The sequence below is a fragment of the Synchiropus splendidus genome, chromosome 6 (assembly GCF_027744825.2).
Source record: "Synchiropus splendidus isolate RoL2022-P1 chromosome 6, RoL_Sspl_1.0, whole genome shotgun sequence".
NCBI classification, from domain to species: domain Eukaryota; kingdom Metazoa; phylum Chordata; class Actinopteri; order Syngnathiformes; family Callionymidae; genus Synchiropus; species Synchiropus splendidus.
In genome coordinates this window covers 1,349,528-1,371,118 of record NC_071339.1, presented here as the reverse complement: position 1 = coordinate 1,371,118, position 21,591 = coordinate 1,349,528, and the positions used below count along the sequence as shown (strand labels likewise).

General features: G+C 47.4%; 1 protein-coding gene across 1 annotated transcript; it reads left to right on the top strand.

Moving 5' to 3' along the window:
- The first annotated feature begins 1,553 nt into the window (after positions 1-1,553).
- csf1a (colony stimulating factor 1a (macrophage)) lies at positions 1,554-21,045 on the top strand. Its single transcript, XM_053868362.1, has 7 exons — positions 1,554-1,732; positions 11,848-11,961; positions 14,087-14,149; positions 15,800-15,970; positions 18,916-19,135; positions 19,992-20,050; positions 20,907-21,045. The coding sequence occupies exons 1-6, from the start codon at positions 1,700-1,702 to the stop codon at positions 20,021-20,023; spliced, it is 633 nt and encodes a 210-aa protein (XP_053724337.1). The 5' UTR covers positions 1,554-1,699; the 3' UTR covers positions 20,024-20,050; positions 20,907-21,045.
- Positions 21,046-21,591: the final 546 nt, after the last annotated feature.

Genomic DNA, 21,591 nt, shown 5'->3' with positions numbered 1-21,591 from the left:
TGGGCTCAGTGTGGCGTGTCCCACTCCTCCTCACTGGCCGTTCACCACTTGATCACATGACCCCTTCAAACCCAGGGAGCTCCGGAGCTGACTTGAAACCAAGTGGGAAGATGAAGTGTGGAGAGATGTCCAGGAGACCAAAGGACTTGATTTCACAACAGTGTTGGACAGGACAACAGGGACCTGTTAGTAGCCAGGACCACTCTTCCCTGTGTTGACTTCCTCTGGTGTCACACGTCAGCCAGCCAAATGCTCCACCGTGTCCCACAACATGAACAATACAACATGGATGTTCAACAGTAGGTTTGGATTTCTCCTGAACAAACAACAGTGGGCTAGCATCCAGGCTAACGTTAGCATCCTCACACCTCTGACACGTCTGTCACTGCAACACAGGCCCCGCCCATTTCTTCTCCACTGGTTCACCAAACCAAGTGAGATGATCAGTGCCGATGCACGAGGTTGCAGAAACGTTGGAGCTGTCATTTCCAAAACGTTGTCTCCAACACTGGATATGCAGGAAACAAACCACAGCGCAGCAGCCAATGACACACCGTCTTTACGCGTGACCTCATCGAGGAACATCAGTCACTTCACTTGGTCATCAGAGGGAGCACAGTGGAGGGAGCTTCATAGTGGAGGGAGCTTCATAGTGGAGGGAGCTTCACGGTGGAGGGAGCTTCACAGTGGAGGGAGCTTCATGGTGGAGGGAGCTTCACAGTGGAGGAGCTTCACAGTGGAGGGAGCTTCACGGTGGAGGGAGCTTCACAGTGGAGGGAGCTTCACATTGGAGGGAGCTTCATAGTGGAGGGAGCTTCACAGTGGAGGGAGCTTCACAGTGGAGGGAGCTTCATAGTGGAGCTTCACAGTGGAGGGAGCTTCACAGTGGAGCTTCACAGTGGAGGGAGCTTCACAGTGGAAGGAGCTTCACAGTGGAGGGAGGTTCACAGTGGAGGGAGCTTCACAGTGGAGGGAGCTTCATAGTGGAGGGAGCTACACAGTGGAGGGAGCTTCATAGTGGAGGGAGCTACACAGTGGAGGGAGCTTCACAGTGGAGGGAGCTTCACAGTGGAGGGAGCTTCATAGTGGAGGGAGCTTCATAGTGGAGGGAGCTTCACAGTGGAGGGGGCTCAGAAGCAAGTGCTAGTGTTAGGGGGGAGACATGGGACACTGCCAAAGTCTATTATTCAGGGTTCACCTGTTTATATTAACACTGTCTGTGTGATTTTTGTTTTGTTTTGTTTGTTTGAAAACACAAGTGAGAGCGCTGAACAAGAACTGAACAACAAGCAAGTTTAAACTGGTCAATGTTCATTTAAAGGTATTTGAGTTGAGCTAACAGACAATTTCAAAAAATGTGTATTTTCTCGTGAATTTTGAGGCAAATGATTGGCTCAACATTGGTGTGAGTGAGTTGTAAGATGCGCTGGAGTGGAGCTGAGAATAGATCGGGGGGGGGGAAGGAGCGGGGCAGAAGGGCGGTCAGAAGCAACAGCCCACCCTCCTGCTCCAGCGCTTTCCCTCCCTCTGCAGATGAATGAAGGTGGCCAGAAGCTGGAGAGCCGGACGTGAGCCCATCCGCAGAAGCGACTCCCATGTTGCCGTCCTCAGTGGGATTCTACAGCCACCATGTCAACATCCTTGGGCTCATGACGCAGCAGTTGGACATTATTCTTTTGGGTCCTGCCACCTCAGCCAGATGAACACACACACGCTACACTTTACAGCCAAGGTAAGCCTGCTCCTCTGCCTGCAGAGCATGTGACTCCCAGCGTTATCGCGCTCGATTCCTCTGTCTCATTGGCTGCTCAACCTGTGTGGCACATCTGAGAGGTGAAGCAGCCTCTCACTCACCCGCCGCTGGGAAATCCTCAGACATTCATCATTCCTTCAGCAGATGCTCACCTTCCAGCCCATAGTTGACGAGAGCTCCAGGCTTCCTGCTCTCCACGGTTGGACCGGAGCTGGAACTAGGCGTAGCGTTGCAACCGATGGGACTCAGTCCTTCACATTTGACTCGCTTCTTTTCCACCAAACTGCAGTGAAAATCTGTTTGCATTGGAATCTGAGAGTCTAGCAAACATGATCTACTGCGTGAATGTGCTCAAAGGGCCATGAGGTTTAAGCTTTTATTCAGTTAGTATATTGCATTTGGTGTTTTCTTTCAGTTTAACTCTGACTTGCCGAGTATGTTGTTTTCATGCTTGACTATGATCTTCACTGCTGCTGGTCCAGGAATGTGTGTTTAGAGGAGCTTCCAACATATGGTTCAGAAGAAACTGTCAGCAGCATACACAATAATAATCCCAGTTTTTTTTTAAGGCCAATGATCAGTCTGGTTTGTGTTGAGTCGCGCGTCACCCTGGTCCGTTAGGTGCCTCTACTGACCTCCTGTGGCGACCAGAGGAATGCGACGTTCATGCCAGATTTTACACCTAATACTGTGACAAACGGGGCCAAATAAATCAGTAAATCTTGCGTGCGAAGCATTGACATTCGGTGTTTGATCTTGCAAATATACTCCTGCATTATAAACGCTCTGCAGCTGGTGAAAGGTCTCGTGCGAAACTCAAATCCATCCACCAATCCAAATGGCCCCGGGGCCCATTCAAGGACTAGATCTGATTCTTCACTCTAGAGTTCATCTGTGATCAATAACCATACTTAATCTACTCACACGTAAACAAACCAACCATGTGATCATTGCAACAATATTTATTTGTCATCGAAAAGTCCACCCAGCAGCAGAACCAGGTCCAAGTCATATTCATCAAATAGACTAGAGAAAAATAGAAAAAAAATGTGGTGAAAACAGTGGATGCAAACTAGTGATAAAATTGTATGTCATGAATAAAATCCTGAATAAAATATAAAAATATAATGTAATACAAACTGCCTAAATATCATAAAATAAAATATTTTATTTTCAAAATAAACAAACTAAAATAGAAATGAAAGTATCCCCAACAAATATTCACATAAATTTTATTAATTTATTATTAGATTTTTTAGTTTTTACTTTTGTGGAGGTGGCATCACTTCCTTCATCACTGTTTCTTTCCAAGAACTTCTCCATAGTTGGTGACTATCACAGATGTGCAGCAGTCAAGTCAGTTCACTGACTCACTGCTGCCACCACACGTGGCTCAGGGATTCAAACTGAGCGTCTCACGGTCCAGAGGTGGGAAACAAAAAACTTCTAGTGGCCCCCTAGGGGGCGCTTGGTCCCAACCAGGGGCCTCAGCCCTATGGTTGAGAATCACGGGTCTGGGTATCATCCTTAGATGTCTGTATCAGCCTAACTGTCACTGCAGCTTCTCTCTTTGGAGACGATGTGATGCAGAATCTTTGTCTTGTCAGTAGAAATTTGTGATCTTGACGGAGTTGGGGATTGAGGTGGTGCCTGTGATGGTTTGATCCAGTCTGACTGACTGACGCCCAGCACCAGATAACTGCTGTTACCAAAGTGTACAAAGGTTCAGAGGCAGAGCTCTATTTCTGTTTCCTGCTTATCTGTGGCCGGGTCGCGGGGGCAGCAGCTCCAACAGGGAGGTCCACCCCCGGTTCTCCTCCCAGCTGGCCGTGCCTGAAACACCTCCAGAGGGAGACCTCCAGGGGGCGTCCTCATGAGATGCCACCTCATCTGGCTCCTCTCCACACAGAGAAGCAGCGGCTCTACTCCGAGTCTCTCCCAAGTGACAGAGTTCCTCTCTAAAGCGACAACACCACCTGCTGCGCCACTTTGCCGACCAAACTCCGTCTCCCCTCACACGAGAGCAAGACCCTGAGATCCTTAAACTGAGAGACACAAGTCCAGGTGAGACCTGGGACCGGTGCCACGGCAGACTCTGAACTGGGCAAGGGAGCAGGCGAGTCCAAGCAAAGTGAGAACATAGAAACCCCACAGAGACAGGACGCGGGACCAGTGTGGCCTGGAGCTGGATTTGGCAGAAGAACTAACAACCTCTTTATGACAGCACTTCCTTAATAGTCTTCCACCATCTCCACCAGATGTCCCCCACTTATTACCCGTCCTATCCACGACCAACCACAACGCGCATTCCTACATGGCACGTAATGCTCCCTTTGATGAGAGACGTATGACAAGCTTGTAGCGCCATCATTTTCACATGACACCGGTAAGAAGATCAGACCACTGCCCTTGTTTCCCATCACTCTCTGCCGTTCTGCCGATACAATCACACCGGATCTCACTATATATAGCACCTCCAGATTGCGATTGGTGGAGCAACATTTCAGTCACATAACTCCTTAAATCAATTGCGAGGGCCAAAACAGAGACATGGCTGGGGAAATGAAAGGCTGCGAGTCAGAGCAGAAGTCCATCATGAGCGAGAAGAATCACCGCGACGGTACATGTTTGTCTCTTTGGAAGCGGCGTGGGAAAAGAAGACGGAAGGGTCGCGGCGCCGTGAATAACAGTGTAGCCACACAAATCCTAATGCTTATCTGCCTGTTAGCAGACGTGCGCACACTCACACACACACACGCACACAGAGAGGCAGCTGCTCTCAGTTAGCATGTGAGCGGCATCTGTGTCGTCCATCTCGGAGCACGCGTCTGTCATCGGCAGCGCCGGAGTGAAGCCAGATCAATGGCAGTGCCACCACTTCAGGCCACGCTACGCTGGCAGCAGTTAGAAAGCCTCCTTCTGTTTTGCCAGAGAAGGGTCTTGATGAGATTTCCAGTTCCACGTCAACAGCCACATGGAGCCTGGATGAATAGCAATGCAACTACAAATGTTTCTGGCTCATGAAGCGCATGCCAGCATCTTATATCAACTGAACAAAGCTCAACAGCAAAGTCACTTATTCCTGCCGCCAGAGAAGCACGAAGCATGTGCGGTTCAGTAGTGAAGGGTAGCTGAGGCTTCATGACACAGTAGTGAAGGGTAGATGAGGCTTCATGACACAGCACTGATGGGTAGCTGAGGCTTCATGACACAATATTGAACAGTTGATGAAGCTTCATGACAGTATTGACGGGTAAACGAGGCTTCAATGACTCAGTATTGAGTGCGTGTACTAGTGACGGTTCATCCCTGCAGTACTGCTTCATGATGGACCCTCATGGAACATGGTGAAACATGGTGCACCTGACCAACTGATCTCAGTCTTCAGACACCTGATGGGTGAAGCTGTGTGTGTTAGATGGCTTGGAACAAAAACCCGCTCCACCCCGGGTCTGGTCTGGTTGCTCCTGCTACAGGTGGAGCAGCGCTTCTATTTCGAATGTCCTTCTCCTCAGGAGAGTCTGGTCGCCAGGCGGAGAAAACTAGCTTTGACATCGGCATGACTGCACCGATGTGTCAGGTGATCTAATCCTTCTCTCCAGAACAAGTACCCAGAGAGGTTTTCCACGGCCAGATCTGCTGAGCCTGTTTCCAGAAGCTTCCCATCTGGCTGCTGTCCCTCTCTTGACAGAGCAACAACAACAATGAGATCCTGAACTCAACAAACGTCTCTGTGTTGCGCGAGCCAAGACGTCCCGTCCATCACGCCGTGAAAATAAAGGCAACCTACAGCGGAGTTTGGATGAATTACACTTCTTCAGCAAATGAGACCTGCATCTGGCAGAAAAGCGCTGCTCTCTGCTTTGGTCCAGGTGCTGCTGTGTCTTTGGCCCGGTGACGCGGCACCACTGCCCCCTCCAGCCTGGGACTGAGCCACCCACTGTCAGGGCTGTGCACTGACAAGTGAGCGCTCGCTGGCAGAATTTGTCATGTGGTTTGAAGAAACTCAAATGGAGGTGGCCGCACACTAAGCAGTGTTTTATTCCAAGAATCACAAAATCCATTCACTAAAACTGCTCAACAAGGACCATGTGTCCAAACATTGGGAATAGTTGGACCAAGTAATGAGGCTGATTCGTTTGTTTCCTTTTTGCAACATTGACTGTGGCTATGTGACGCCCAGAAGACAGAACTACTGTGTTAGTCCGGCTAAGTTTGGACTTGCTGGGCTAAGCTAGCATGTAGCCAGGAGCTGGACTGAGATAGCATGTAGCCAGTAGCTGGACTAAGCTAGCATGTAGCCAGTAGCTGGACTGAGATAGCATGTATCCAGTAGCTGGACTAAGCTAGCATGTATCCAGTAGCTGGACTAAGCTAGCATGTATCCAGTAGCTGGACTAAGCTAGCATGTAGCCAGTAGCTGGACTGAGATAGCATGTAGCCAGTAGCTGGACTATGCTAGCATGTAGCCAGTAGCTGGACTGAGATAGCATGTAGCCAGTAGCTGGACTGAGATAGCATGTAGCCAGTAGCTGGACTAAGCTAGCATGTAGCCAGTAGCTAGACTGAGATAGCATGTATCCAGTAGCTGGACTAAGCTAGCATGTATCCAGTAGCTGGACTAAGCTAGCATGTATCCAGTAGCTGGACTAAGCTAGCATGTAGCCAGTAGCTGGACTGAGATAGCATGTAGCCAGTAGCTGGACTATGCTAGCATGTAGCCAGTAGCTGGACTGAGATAGCATGTAGCCAGTAGCTGGACTGAGCTAGCATGTAGCCAGTAGCTGGACTAAGCTAGCATGTAGCCAGTAGCTAGACTGAGATAGCATGTAGCCAGTAGCTGGACTAAGCTAGCATGTAGCCAGTAGCTGGGCTAAGCTAGCATGTAGCCAGTAGCTGGACTAAGCTAGCATGTAGCCAGTAGCTGGACTGAGATAGCATGTAGCCAGTAGCTGGACTGAGCTAGCATGTAGCCAGTAGCTGGACTAAGCTAGCATGTAGCCAGTAGCTAGACTGAGATAGCATGTAGCCAGTAGCTGGACTAAGCTAGCATGTAGCCAGTAGCTGGGCTAAGCTAGCATGTAGCCAGTAGCTGGACTAAGCTAGCATGTGGTCACTTCCTCCTCAATCCAAATGTGAGCTTCCTTCCAGAGTGTGTTCTCCATCACTGTGGTGCGGTTCTTCAGGACAGGCCTTGACCACGTTGAGCCTCTTCAGAGCCCCTGAGCTTGTTGTCAAGAATGTTCTGTACAGTATCTGTCCTGTTGAGTTGCGTGAGGAAAGGATTATTAATTCGCTTCTCCAGCGTTGATAACATCTTCCTCCCACTTGCATTGAGACAACTAATGTGCGATTCATCACGGGTTCCCTGCAGCTTGAGTGCGATTAATCGTGATGACAAATTGTAATCGATTGACAGCCTTAATGAAAAATATTTATAAATATAAATGAAAATATTCATGTCATAATTGAAGTCACGGTGCCTCACCACTCATGACCGACTGAAGAAAATCCTTGTTATGAATCAGGTTGTCATTTCCTTTGTGAGTCCAGTGAGTGCCATGTTGGCTGGGTTGTTAGTCTGGACCTATTTGGGGGAGGGGGTGGGGGGGAGCACTGGTTCCATTGTGGCACCTTGACAGTTGTGTACCTCCAGTTCAAGTCGCCCTCACTGGCTTCTTCCATCGCCCCTTGTGCCTCTCCCTCTCATCCTCTTCCTGCTGTACCTGGCCTGTTGTCATGGTGATGTGGTTTGTTTTGGTTCCTGCCAAAAGCGTTTCAACCTTCGGTTCAAGTCCTTCTCCAGAGCTGGGCCCCTTGGTGCTCAAATAAGGCACTGGTTTAGGACAGAATGTGATGTGCACAGGAGAAGCCGGTCGACTCTTTTCAAAGGTGCACCTTCAGCTTGAGGCCCCGCCTCACACCTGAGAGCCATTGATTGGCTCTCCCCCGGTCGCCTTTACACGTCCTCCTTTTGAACGCCGCCGTCGAACAGGGCCTTGCTAGGTGACCAGTTAGGGGGCGCTATTGGTGACAAACCTCGACCGTGGGGATTGGTTCACCTCCAGCATGGCCCTCATATAGGCCACACTTCTGAGGAGGGGGGCGGTCGGCGAAGGCCCTCCAGCCCCAGCACCGACCCGTCCATATGTCCCCGGCACGGAGACCAGGCCGTGTGTCCTCCATGGCCACCCCTTTCAAGAGCGCTGCCGACGAGGAAATTGCCCTGGAGTAGACTGAAGGAGCTCAAGCCTCTTCATGAGAGCCGGGGGGAGACGGTCCAACTGCACCTGTAGTTCAGGCTGCGCTCCGCTCGAGGGCATCTGATGCTCCATGTTCCGGATGGCAGTGTGTGAGTCCCTGGCTTGGACGGCAAGTCCTCCCAGCAGTACACGGCCCTCACACAGCTGCTGGTGTGACATTAGCAACGAGCACAATGCTCACGTGCTCCAAACGTTCGTCAGTGCACTGGCATCAACAACAAAGACGGTTGTCTTGTTCCACGTTCTGCTCCCATTGTTCCGTCATTTCTGTCCGATCAAAGCACAGTCACAGTGGAGCCGGCCTCCGTCTGACCAGATTTCTTCTCTCATCATACGCAAATAGAATGTGTTTTCCAAGGAGGAAGAGGAACAGAGCGGGTCACGTGACCACATGTGGGACAGAGGACAGTCACTTCACTGTCTTGAAGAATCGTAGAAAACAGCATCTTTCATGAGTTTGTCACAGAAGAAACTGAAATGGAGGCTCAAATGAAGACGTGTTAAAGGTGCAGGTGTTTAACTGCAGGAGTTTTTTTTGTGCATTGTTTTACTGTGATGACTCTTGTGAGTCCCAGTAAATGATACGTTATCATCACGGTAGATAGATGATATGAAGCTTCCAAGGACAACAGGTCAAAAGGTGCTGCATTTTGAAGGCAGGGGGTCGACAGCGTCACATCAACCCATTTCTATTTCAACCTACGAGTCACTGAAGGGCTAAAAATGTAAATAAATTAGGGGTGGGATTCGAGTAAAATAATGAATCAAATTCAGTTGAGAATTTGGATGAATTAATGAATTAATGGTATCAGAATATTTGCCACATTTGAATGAATGTGGTGTATGACTGAATCCAATGATGGAGCCACACAGACATTTAAACAGCAGAATATTGTTGATTCTGCATCAGTCTGACAACAGCACAATAAATCACCATGGTGGCTCTATTCAAGTCTTTATATCACCTGAGTTCAACTGAAGCTCTTTTAGTGTCTGGAGAATATTTGTGTCAGAATCTCAAGTCCATCCAGAGTGGTGGAAACCCTGGACATTGTGGAGTGAAAAACCTCCCTGAACCACAGCCAACAGATGCTTTTGTTTGCTTTGGTTCAGGGAGGATTCCTCCATGTTTGTTGTTGTTGTTCTCATCCTAGCTGCCATGTGTCTGGTGAATTAAATTAAATTAAATTATTCTTTTTTTGTTGTCATTAATTAATTGTAGATAACTCGTTAAAGTCCCACCACAAAAATAAATCAATATTCAGTCTTTAAATGCATCAGTGGATCTTGTCCTGTCTGCTCATGAACATACATTCGTTCCAGGAAAAGACAATTTTAATGCGACTGAATCAGTGGGGTTGAAGCTACAAATCATCATTGGAACAATTCAGTTTTATGAATTGGCTTTAGTCAACGTGGTGGTTAATATTGATAATGTTGGATAAAGCTAGGTTTTTACTTTCTTGTAACGCAAATTGCTGCGTGACATCATGTGCGGGATCGTTCCCTGAGGTTTGTGAAGCCCTGCAGGGCTGAGCACGGTGAGGGAGGAGGCAGGTCTCCAGCGTGCAGGCGGCTGGTCGGACGCCTGCTTTCTAGGTCCAAATACAGCCACTGGTTTGAGTTTGTGTCTGCTGCGCCACATTATCCCTGAGGGGTCCACGGACGTTATGTTTGCGTTTTAGCAAAAACTTTTTTTTTCATATTCAGACTTGCTGGTTTGTGTGTGATTTGAAATCCATTGTGTGAATACAGACAGAAAAAACGCTGCCAAACAAGGCCAGAGGAGCTTTGCTCCGATGTGAACCGAGAGTTGCGCCCTGGAAGAGAAAGGGTCCAACGCGAATGACACTAATATCAAGCATAAAGCGCAGGATATTAGTGAAATGATCTGGTGCCTGGATGGAGATATTTTTACTGGACAAGTCTTGAAACCATCGAGCTCAGGACCTGAAGTAAGAATTGGATCTGTGTAATAAGCACCATATACTACATTTTATATAGTAATAATAAAAATTCCAGATCATTTAAAAAGTAGCTTGAAAGTGAGCTATTATCAAATATATATTACTTAAAATGAATGAATTTGGCCACTTTAAATCTAGGAATCGATGCAAATGAACAGGAAATGACTTGACGATAGTTTTGGTCAAGCAAAGTAAGCGTGAAGCAAGCGACCTCATCATAAGCTAAGTAGTTTGTCAAAACACGCTGCAGTAGAGACTGGTAGACACAGCTAGCTACGACACGTTGGCATGACGGAGCAGAAGACGAGTCCTCTCCACACACATCCAACTCAACTTACGGTGCTACTGTATCAGTCAGATGCAAACACGCTAAACACGCGACACAACAAGTGTCCGTGTCTGCACCTCAGCCCTACTCCCATGATCCTTTGCTCCAGAGGCAGCCTGGATCACCACTCGGTCACACACTGGAATAAAACAGCATGAAACATCTGGTTTGAAGAGGGCGGAGTAAATGACTGATGAGTTGTTGTTCTCAACACGCTTGAATAAGATCAACAATAAACACTGTTAGTCACAAGATTTAATGAATGAGACACCGATGGAAAGTATCGTATGTTAACAGTTATCTCCCTCTTTTTAAGATTTCCTGTCGATTATAGACACAAAACACATGGTGGAGTTCAGAGGAAAGTCGAGCACCAGCAGTAAGAAATCCATGTTTAAAACTAGATAAACAATCCAACACGTTGAGTCCCAGTTGTTTTTTTCGGAAGCACAGCATTAGCAGTGTGTCACTTCCAGACTGGGGTCTGGGGACAGAGCTGGCCTGACTGTTGAGGGGGTTTCTACATTTGAGAGTCACTATTTTCATGTTGAGGTCTCGGGGCCTGTGGTCGCCCCCTGCTGAATGTGACTGGCACAGTCTGACTCTGATGTCTTTTAAAGGGCTTTGGAAAACAGAGGAGTCAGATTCATGCTACAAAAGTTCAATTTCACCAAAGTGTCGTTATTTTCCTCTCCTTTTTGAACGTCACTCCTTAAACCAGGGTCACAGACACCAAGGCAGTAGCCCTCAGGCCACTAAATAATAATAATAATAACAGTAATAAAATGCATTTTCATGTAATAACCGCCTTATTATGTTTGAGAATGTGATTCCTCCTTTGTTACGCCATTGGTAATTACTGTGAAGACTAGTGGTCAACAAGCAGTGAGACAGTATGTGAGAGGAACATCGTCTCTCCTCTGTTTTACATGGGGATTTCAGAGGTGTGTACTTAACCGATGTCGGGTCACACTGTGCCCTGGCAGTAGCTCGCGGTTCACTAAAAGGTTGGTGACCTTTGACCTAAACAAACCCCTCCTCCTGCGCATGTTGCATGTGGACAAACATCACCACACCAGAGGTGGGCAACTCTTGAGGAGCCAGGTTCTATGTTGTGAGGGGCCGACAAAGCCAAAGAAAGAGGGTCAGAGAACATTGAAATAAAAATCCCGTGATGACGTCATGCGTGATGACACGTTAATTTAAACCACACTTCATTTAAAGATTCTCGATGTGGGTCACACATTTCAAAAGCTGCTTAGTCAACGGAAAAGACGAACAATTGAGAAAAATGATCAAATGAGACACTTTTGTTTCAGTTGCATCAGAATGAACAAAAACCAATGCACAAGACAAAAATGTCAGAGATTCATGTGAGTCCGACTTTTATAGTTTTACTCTGATACCAGGAGGCCACATAAACACAGTCAAAGGGCCGCAGTTGGCCCCCGGGCCGCACTTGGGTGGATGTAAAGAAATGCCATGTCTCTGTTGCTGTGAAGCTGCAGCTCTGACCTGTTTCCCTTCGTCTTCCAGGCTCAGCTTCTCTGCTTGTTGCTCCTCCTATGTGTGTACCGAGCCTTTGCTGGCGTCCCCGGTCCATGCCGACATTCGGTAACGCAGGATCACCTTCTGAGTCTCAATCGCCTGGTGAGTTGTGCTCTCTGCCTCACCACAACACAAGAAGCCACACTTTCCAACGTGAATGAATGTGGTACATGACTGAATCCAATGATGGAGCCACACAGACATTTAAACAGCAGAATATTGTTGATTCTGCATCAGTCTGACAACAACACAATAAATCACCATGGTGGCTCTATTCAAGTCTTTATATCACCTGAGTTCAACTGAAGCTCTTTTAGTGTCTGGAGAATATTTGTATCAGAATCTCGAGTCCATCCAGAGTGGTGGAAACCCTGGACATTGTGGAGTGAAAAACCTCCCTGAACAAATTAAATTAAATTAAATTAATGGTAATAATGTTGTAATTAATCATAATTAACTCGTAGTACAATACAAATAATAATTGAGCAGTTCATCGTGTAGGTGAACTGTTTCTCTCTAGAAACACCAGTCTGTATGGTCTGGCTTTATGTAGAGAACAGTGGAGACAGGAGACAATATTTTAAGTTTTTTCTGTGGTTCTGATTTGGTCAGATGTGATTTCACATTCCAAGCTTCTTTTGGTCATTTTTCATGAGATCATGAAGCAGTCACTTCCATATTTGAGCGCTAGCATCCCTGCGTGTCTGCAGCGGGATGAAGGACGAGGAGCGCTTGGTTTTATCACCCCTCTCTCAGGTTGAGCGCGAGCCAGTGTTATTATACCTTTGTCCTCCTCCAAATTATCACTGGCTTTCGAAACATCTTCAACAAGCAGCTGGGATGAGCGTCTGCTCCTCGGAGGTTCTGACAACTTTGCCCTAAAGACGACCGAGTCGGCAGCAAACAGTGGATAATATTTTTATTATTTAAAAATTTAATTTAAAAAATATTTATTATTTTATTACCAGGGAAACACACACATGGAAGTGACAGGGCAAAATAAAAGCGAATCATGACAAAAACGAGTCACGATTTTCATCCAGAAGACGTGAACTAAAGGCTTTCTGACTGTGGACTCACTAGCCGCGGCAGATCAGTCAGTCTTTACCGACTTGTCCCACAATAAAACAACCTTCTTCAAGAGCGCTGAGGCTTTTCACCTTGGCGTCTCTCTGAGAGTGCACGTTATCCAAGTACACGTCTGACGTCTCATTGAAGTGATAGTTTGAATGCAGAGACTTCAGCGTGGCTACTGCCACCTAGTGGGCTGTGGAAGCCAGGACAGTGTTTCCCGATCACGATGGCGAGCGTCAGGCCATTGAATTGCCCGTGGTGGTTTTTGGCATGTCTACTGTAAATACAGAGAAACTTGGCCATGTTTATTTTGCCAATGTCTCTCCTGTCTCACTCCACCTCCTCAGTGAAACCCCACATTCCACACCACGGAATCCCTGGTGACCTGCAGTTACACTACCGCAGGTCCCGGAGTGAGAGGCTTGAACCTGGGGAAACGCATTACAGGGCCATGTACAGGCTTGTTCACTGTTAATAACCAGTAATTACACTGAACCTTCACAGAGCATTGCTAAGATAAACAGCGCGCTGATCTCTGTTTCATGATGATGAGGAATTGCAGGCTGCCACGTTGCTAATAGACCCATAAATGTGGAGCTTAGTGGCGGTAATATACAGTGTGTTCTTTTCCTGGCCAGGTATTTGTACAGTATTTCGACACCACTCAAGCAGCCGCGACTGATTCTGAGGTCAGCAGCGCGTTTGGCACTTCAACTTTAAACTCAGCGCTTTGCTCATGACAAGGGCAGTTTAGCTTGCATCACGATATGAAGATGAACAAAACTGTAGTCAGAGCTATTTAGATCATCTCTGTTGACCATTATTTGACTCTGATGTTTGTTTTTATAAAGTTATTTTTGTTATTTTTAAAAAGCCAGTTGTAAAGTCAGTCGTTGACTTGGCGTGTCTGGAGGAGAATGGGCAGGGGGCGGGGCTATGGGCAGGGGGCGGGGCTTTGTTTCAAAAGCCTAGCTAAAAGCCTGATCTTCAGGTTTCAACCTGGGTCATATTGGTCATGCAACACGGCTGTGGCTCAGGGATGCAGATGCAGTCGGCTCATGCAATGAGTACTGGGGATCATGGACTCAGGGATGCAATGAATGCCACATGTTTGATGGTGAGTGAGAATAATGTCATGATCCTTCCTCCACAGATTGACAATCAGCTGGACCACGGCTGTTTTATCATCTATCCGTTCACAGAGCGTCTGAATCTGGTGAGTGCTGTCACTGACACGTGAGAACGACAAACCTCAGCAGGGGGAGGTTTATCATGGCAGCGGTTTTAACTCCTGACAAGGTTTGTGGTCAGACATCAAAGTCAAATACTGTGAAACATATGTGACTCGTCGACCTGAAGGTCCGGCTGCAGTGAAGTTCTGGGTGAGCTGACAACACAGAGCTAACTGCTTCTTCTGGTCCGTTCGTGAAACATTTATCTCCTTTTGCTTTGTAGGTTTGTTCTTTAAGATCCAAACATGTCGAACATATTATTTACGGAGAGGATTTATGTTCAAGTATTGGTACAATTTTTGATGAAAACTTACCTTACCTTACTTTACCTCCGGAGGTGGGTCGCAGAGGCAGCATTCGGAGCAAGGAAGCCCAAACTTCCTGATCCCCTCAAACCTCCTCCAGCTCCTCCCGGGGGATCCCGAGGTGTTCCCAGGCCAGAGCGGAGACATCATCTCTCCAGCCAGTCCTGGGTCTTCCCTGGGGTCTCCTCCCGGTAAGACATGCCCGGAACACCTCCCCAGGGAGGCGTCCAGGGAGCATCCAGATCAGATGCCCGAGCCACCTCAGCTGGTTCCTCTGGATGTGGAGGAGCAGCGGCTCCACCCCGAGCTCCTACCGGATGACCCAACTCCTCACCCTGTCTCTAAGGGTGCAGGACAGAGAGTGGCCGCTGAGGACATGTCATTTCCCATGAGAGCAGGTCATGTTTCGATGGATCAGACTGCAACACGGTTAAATGTTGAGTCCTCTTGCTTGGTTGTTGTATGTTTCTACAAGAGAGTCAGGCCAGCCACTGACACATAGCCCAAGCATGGCACAGGATGCTGCGGGCAGCTGACTCCCAACCCTCTCATCTCTCTGACATGGGCTCAGTGTGAAGCCTCGCTCACCTGGGGAGATCACAGAGTCTCTAGTCGTGTACCAAAGTTGGCAATAACAACATTGTGCCGTGAGAACAGGACCTACTTTTGGACATCTGGCCCTCATACCACCCGCATGCAGTCAGTCTTTGACTCTGAACAGCGTGATGGCTTCAGTCGAGCAGACCTCATTCCACCTGGACCAAATGTGCACGCAGACATCCTGTTGCACTTACTCTGTTCGTCCATTCATTCAGTCTTCGCTCTTCTGCCTGTAAAGCAACACAGACAAAGTGCCACATAAACAAAGCTTTGTTATTGTTATGACAGTTAGTGAACGCTAGATGTATTGAAGGGTAGATGAAGTTTCATGACACTATTGAAGGCTTGATGAGGCTTCATGACACAGTATTGAAGGGTGGATGAGGCTTCATGACACAGTATTGAAGGGTGGATGAGGTTTCATGACCAAACCAAAGCGCCATCTAGTGGCCTCTGAAAACGAGGACACGGTTTCATCCCCCCACTGTGTCATGACTCCTCCTGCAACCATCGCTACTTCCAGTAGATGCGAGGGAGGAGCCGCACCCAAATACAAGTAATCTAAATGTAGGGCAGAACACACACAAGAGTTGGACTTTTTGGGGCCAATATTGAAGGTCTTTAATGACTGGAGTGAGTGTGAGTACAATGCCAAAGATCAAGTACCTAGTGGGAAGGACTTCTGTTGACTCTGTCTCACCGAGTTTCATACCCTTCTGTCTGTTGCAGAGCAAGACTTGTTACATCAAAGCAGCACTTCCACTGACGCTCGAGCTGCTGAATTCACATTTCCATTACGTTCGCAATTCCGACAACAGACGCTATGTCAACACCCTGGAGAAGGTGATTTTCCATCTCTACTCTCAGCGCTGCATACCTTCAATCGACGAAGAGGTTGAGGTAAGAGTTCACGCGCCTCATTTGTCTGTCCTCCAGGTCATCACCGTGTTGTAGACCAACATGAGACATGACATCTTCCTCAGCAAGGCCGACCTTCTTGATAGGATCCCCGGCGTTCCCAGGGGAGATAAGACTCACTGTAACACTTGACAGACCACAGAGACACACGCACACATGAGCTCATGTGTTGATCGGGAGCCCTCAAGACTACTACAGTACAGATGTTACCCTGCTATTAGGACTGGGCCATATGGACCAGAAAAGTTATCCATGTTCCTCTCCTCCATGTGTCGGACACTACAGTCTCTCTGGACACTGTTTGATGATGGAACTCAGGAGTGGAGTTTGTCTCCAGCATCAATAGAAGAGTGAAGTCTGCAGTGCAGAGATGAGCAACTCAATGTTTCAGGTCTCTGGTAGAAGCCGCTGGTGTCTGACAGGCTGCTCTGCCAGCTTTATTTAGGGCTTCAATGGAGCCGTCTGTCTGTCTGTCTGCTGTGTCTCATGTCTCTGAACACTTGAACTATGGAGCAGTCTGGACACAGTTCCTAGATGCTGCTGGAGAAACATGAGAAACCATCAGGTGAAGAAATGACCATGGAGTCAGAGTCTATTCTCCAGATCATGATCCAAACTGTCAGTCCTTTGTCTTGTGTGGCGAAAAACCTTGTCACAATTCTCTCTCTCCTAAAATGCTTGTTTTCCATGGCCTTATTGAAGATGTCACTCAGACTTTGAGGCTTTAGAATTTGTTGATGGTCCCTAACTGATGGCGGCCCCTAGCATTAGCGCTGCCTGTGAGAGTGTGTCCTCCATTAGTGAAGCCTCATGAGGACGCGGAAGAGGACGCAGCCGCCGCCAATATCCAAGTGTTTTCACCTTGGCAGCGGGAGAGTTGCATGTGTTGATGTGAACCAAGGCAGAGGAGCACCTCAGAGAACCTATGAGGATCCAGAGACTCAGAGTCCAACAGTGTCATGATCAAAGGTTCCCTGGATTCAACATCACTTTCAAACTACCATGGTGAAGCACAGTCCACCACACTCTCCACAACTGTCACACGCCGCGGAGCTGGAGAGCGCGGCGCCGTCACCGTCTCCTCATGTTCACGTGTGCAGGTCCGATGCAGCCAGTGAGCCACGGGTTTATCCACTTGATCCTGAGATGCAGAGGAGTCATGGTGGAGGTTTGGCGGGACATGGTGGACCATCACTTATGGCCCGTCCCCACCTGCAGTATAGATAGCAGTGTCTCACCGTGACTGAAGCATTTGAGGTGCTTTATTTACAGAGGGACCCAGAGAAGTCTACTGGGCTAGAGGATTGTCATGTGGCACTGATGAAACCACAGAAGTGAGGCTTGGTTTAGAGCTCTAGTTTTGTGCTGTGTGTGAGCAGAGGTGAGGGCTCCCTTCACTGAATCACACTGGATGTCAGTTGCTCTTCATAACCTCATACGTGGCTTTCCTACTTAGCGACGGTACTGAATGTTGTTTGATGGGCTTTAAATATCATTGTGACACGTTATTAAATGTAGAGTGAATGGAGCGCCACCCCATGGCTGACCCTCACCCCGCCCTATGTCTTTTTTTTCACGTGTCACGCTGCCAGTGCGTCAACATGCGACGCTGAAGGCTGCCTTTTTCCTCAGCATGGGACGCAGAAGGCAACTTTCCCAACATCAATATATGACGCCATGTGAAGGAGGAGGGATTTCAGCTGACCTCCCCAACTCACTTCACTGTCCTCTGACAAACCATATCACATTTCAAGCCACCTACCGCGGACACACGTGCTTCCACCAAGCAGCTCCTTCACATCACTTTGTAAAGCATGGCGTTCAATAGAACAGCTTCCGTGATCGAGGAATAATGTGGGCTCGACCAACCGCCCGAGACTGGTCACCCCACACTGAGAACTCGTCTCATCTCAGCGGGACATAAGGAGCCAGTCCAAGATCTCAAAGACAAAACGCCAGTTTAACTTGCTATGTTTCACGTTGACTTGGTATCAAGTCCCATCTCGCTGTGTCAGCAGACCATCGAGACCCGGACTGTCCACATTCCAAAGGCGTATACGATTACAGAGAGGAGAGCAACCGGAGCGCTTAAGTTAGGGGCTATAAACATGTTTTATGCGCACATATGTGCTCAGTTAGCTTCAGAGGAAGAGATGAAACTGTCAAACATGAGAATCGCCAGGAATGCAAGAATGAGCCGCAGTGAGGGAAAACACACTTCATCTCTGCATGTTTCATGGTGAAGGCAGCGGCGGTAACAGAGCGATCCTGCCATGCTGACTGGGCTCTGAGGACCTTTCAGGAATGAGCAACTCTGGACGCGGCTCCAGAGCTGGAGCTTGTTTCTGGGGTGCAGTGGATAAACATCCAGTCATTCCACATCAGGACGGCCAAACGGCTTCATGAGAGATAGCATCTGTGATGGGAATGGAGAGGTTCCCAGATCACTATCGCCGATTTAACAAAAAAGGTTTTCACTCTCACTCACAAGTTCAGCGAGCACGTCAGCGATTCCAGCCAGATCCACGCACTAGGTCCAAATCATCCGTCCGTTTCCTCCACAGGTGGGAACTCGAGGAGCAAAGTGTTTTTGTGCTCTGACCCACCGTTCTCCCACTCGCTTTCACACACGCCTTTAATCCAAATACCAGAGCGAGATCCATGTGACCTGATCCAGCCTTGATAAAGAGGTTCTGCCTGGAGTCAGTGGTGGTGAAAGCTGTAGCTGTAGCAGTTTAGTGATGGGTCGGTGAGGCTTCATGACACAGTATTGAAGAGGAGATGAGATATATATATATATATATATATATATATATATATATATATATATATATATAGGAGGAGCTAAATTCGAATCGGAACAGGTCCTCTCGAAGCTTGGCATCTGCCTGGCTCCACGACTGAATGCTTCGTCTCGTGTGTTGCAGGACAGTCCAGTCCGATTCACAAGGATGATGGAGACGTCCCCAAAAGAGGCTCTGAGAAAGGTGCGCAGCATCCTCCAAATGTACCTGAAACTGATGACAGTAAATAACGGTTACGTGAAGTGGAACTGTCGAGAAGAGTACGCTGCTGAGGAGGAGGCGGAAACTACTCCCGCCACAGGGACCGCCGTCACAGAGAGGATCCGTGTCTCCGAGAAAAAAGGTCTGTGCATGCCGCCGCTGCGTTGAAATACCTGTGTTGTGCTGCACTGCCAAGTCGGCCAGCGAGGCCATGGAGGGGGGTCTCTGCATATCATTCACTCCCAATAATGATGCCCTGTTGTTAAGGTTTGAACACAAAAAATTTATTTACATCGTATTTTAAAAACCTTTCAATACAGCGTGAAAATTAATAATTTGATTCAAGTGAGTCATATAAAGACGTTTTGTTTTCAGATTCAAATTGTATTTATCATTCAAAATCTTTTTCAGATTTTCAACTTCTTTTTACGATCAGAAATCTTTGTTTTACAAGTTCAAAAGTGGCGTTGGGGGCGTGTCCTTGCTCTGTGGGCGGAGCTGACAGCGCTCAGCAGCGCAGTGTGTGAGGTGTGATGTTTACAGGCGACACGGATGTTGTGACGCTGTAAAAACACCTGAACATGTGGATGAGTCACATGGATGTGGAAGAAAAAGTGCTGACTTCAAGGCAACTTCCCTTTTGAATTTGTGAATACAATTTGAAAGTGAAAAAAAAAATCTTTATATTTCTAACTTAAATCAAAAGATTAATTTCCATAATGTATTGAAAACCTTTTAATAACAGGGCATCAAAACATTATTTTTCTGAAAAAATTGTCGTTGTTTTTTTTGTTTGTTTCAAGTTCAGTTAGTTTTTTGTATTCAAATGTGGATGGCAGAGACATGCCTCCACACTGAGCCACGATGCCAGTCCCACAGCACACGAACCCTTCAGGGCTTCCCTGAAAGCATTTCTGTCAGCACAGACGGAGGACTTTGTTTTTCAGCTGTAAAACGCCAAATTTACATTGATAAACTTCTGTCGTTTTTGTTTTTAGGTGATCTGTGCTCAGGCAACGCCCACTGCTAGCCTTGGTTTTCACCCGTGTATCATGAGGTAAGGAGACAGAAATGCGTTTCTTCATTCCACCACTCCTTTTCACACAAAATGCACAACAAAAACAAGGTTTTTTTTTAAAGATTTACATCGTATTTTAAAAAGTTTTCAATACATCATGAAAATTAAGTAATATAAAGATTTTTTTTTCGGTTTCAAATTGTATTCACAAATTCAAAAGTTTTTTTCAGATTCAATTTTTTTTCAAGTTCAAAACTCCCCAAACCACAACTGATGTTGCATTCCATGCCGTTGGAGGACATTGGACATTTGAAACGTGACCACAGACTCACACAGCGTGGCATCATTGACTTCCTTTATATGGTGTCTGGTGTCAAGCCGCATCTTAAACAGCGTGTAGATTGGAGCAGTGTGTTGTCTCTGCTCTTCTTCTCCCACATCCACGTGACTCGTCCACATACTCAGGTGTTTTTACAGCGTCACAACATCCCTGTCGCATGTAAACATCACACCTCACACACTGCGCTTCTGAGCGCTGTCAGCTCCGCCCACAGAGCAAGGACACGCCCCCAACGCCGTTTCTGTGCCGCACTGTTTTGAACTCGTAAAATAAGACTTGTCATCGTAAAAAAAGTTTCAAATCTGGAAAAAAAACTTTGGGATTTGTGAAAAAATAACTTCTTCACATTACTAACTTAAATCAAATTAATACTATATAAATCTGTATTTTTTTTGTATTCAAACCTAAATAACAGGGCAACAAAACAGCATTTTTCGGGTTTATTTTTTTCGAATTCAGTTTGTGTTGTGTATTGAACTGTGGAAGGCAGAGGCCCGCCTCCACGCGTGAGAGGTGGACTGGCGGCGGCCCCCCTCACCTCCCCTCTCTCCACAGATGTCCCCGTGTGGCGCTGACCACTGGACAGCAGCAGGTGTCCATGGAGTGGAGCGGCACGCCAGGCGCCTGGGAACTGCTTTCTCTGAGCCTGTCAGAATGTATTGCCTGTCTCCAGCACAGATTCTAACGTAAAAGAGGTCCATGGAAATATATGTTTTATATTGTAAGAATGTGTCTGTGTTCCTTCATTAAATATCAGCACAGCCTTCCTCTTGCATGTGTGTTGGATGTGTGCGGTGCTGCCTCTCATGAATGGGCGAGAAGATGGTCCGGAGCAGAGTCATGGCCAGAGAGCTCCACTCCAGAGGGAGACATCAGCACCAGATATGTGTGAAAACCGCTTCTCTTCCCAACAACAACACCACGGTCACTCGGAAACAGGAAGGACCGTCTATTCCGTGTCACTTTATTGAATCCGTCGACATGAAAGAAGAGTGGCTGTTCAATGTTCTTCCTGCTTCAGGAAAAAAAGCATGGTGGAAACCACAATTCCATTAGCATGGTATGCTAACTAGCACCATGTGAAAGGGATTTCCACCGACATGTGATGTGGTCACAGACAGCCCTGCTTTGCTATCGATTGAATTGTTTTGTTGTCCGCCGCAGTGCTGTCGAGCCGCCCAGTCGTTCTGACTTTCTATTGGTCAGACAAACCTTTGCATATTGCAAGTTGGATGCTGCT

What these genes read in the sequence shown, in the direction of transcription:
- csf1a (XM_053868362.1), top strand. Translation starts at nt 1,700, where the DNA reads ATGAACACACACACGCTACACTTTACAGCCAAG. An exon ending in TCACAGAGCGTCTGAATCTG is followed by an intron (nt 14,150 to 15,799) that starts GTGAGTGCTGTC and finishes TGTCTGTTGCAG; the next exon opens with AGCAAGACTTGTTACATCAA. An exon ending in CCGTGTCTCCGAGAAAAAAG is followed by an intron (nt 19,136 to 19,991) that starts GTCTGTGCATGC and finishes TTTTGTTTTTAG; the next exon opens with GTGATCTGTGCTCAGGCAAC.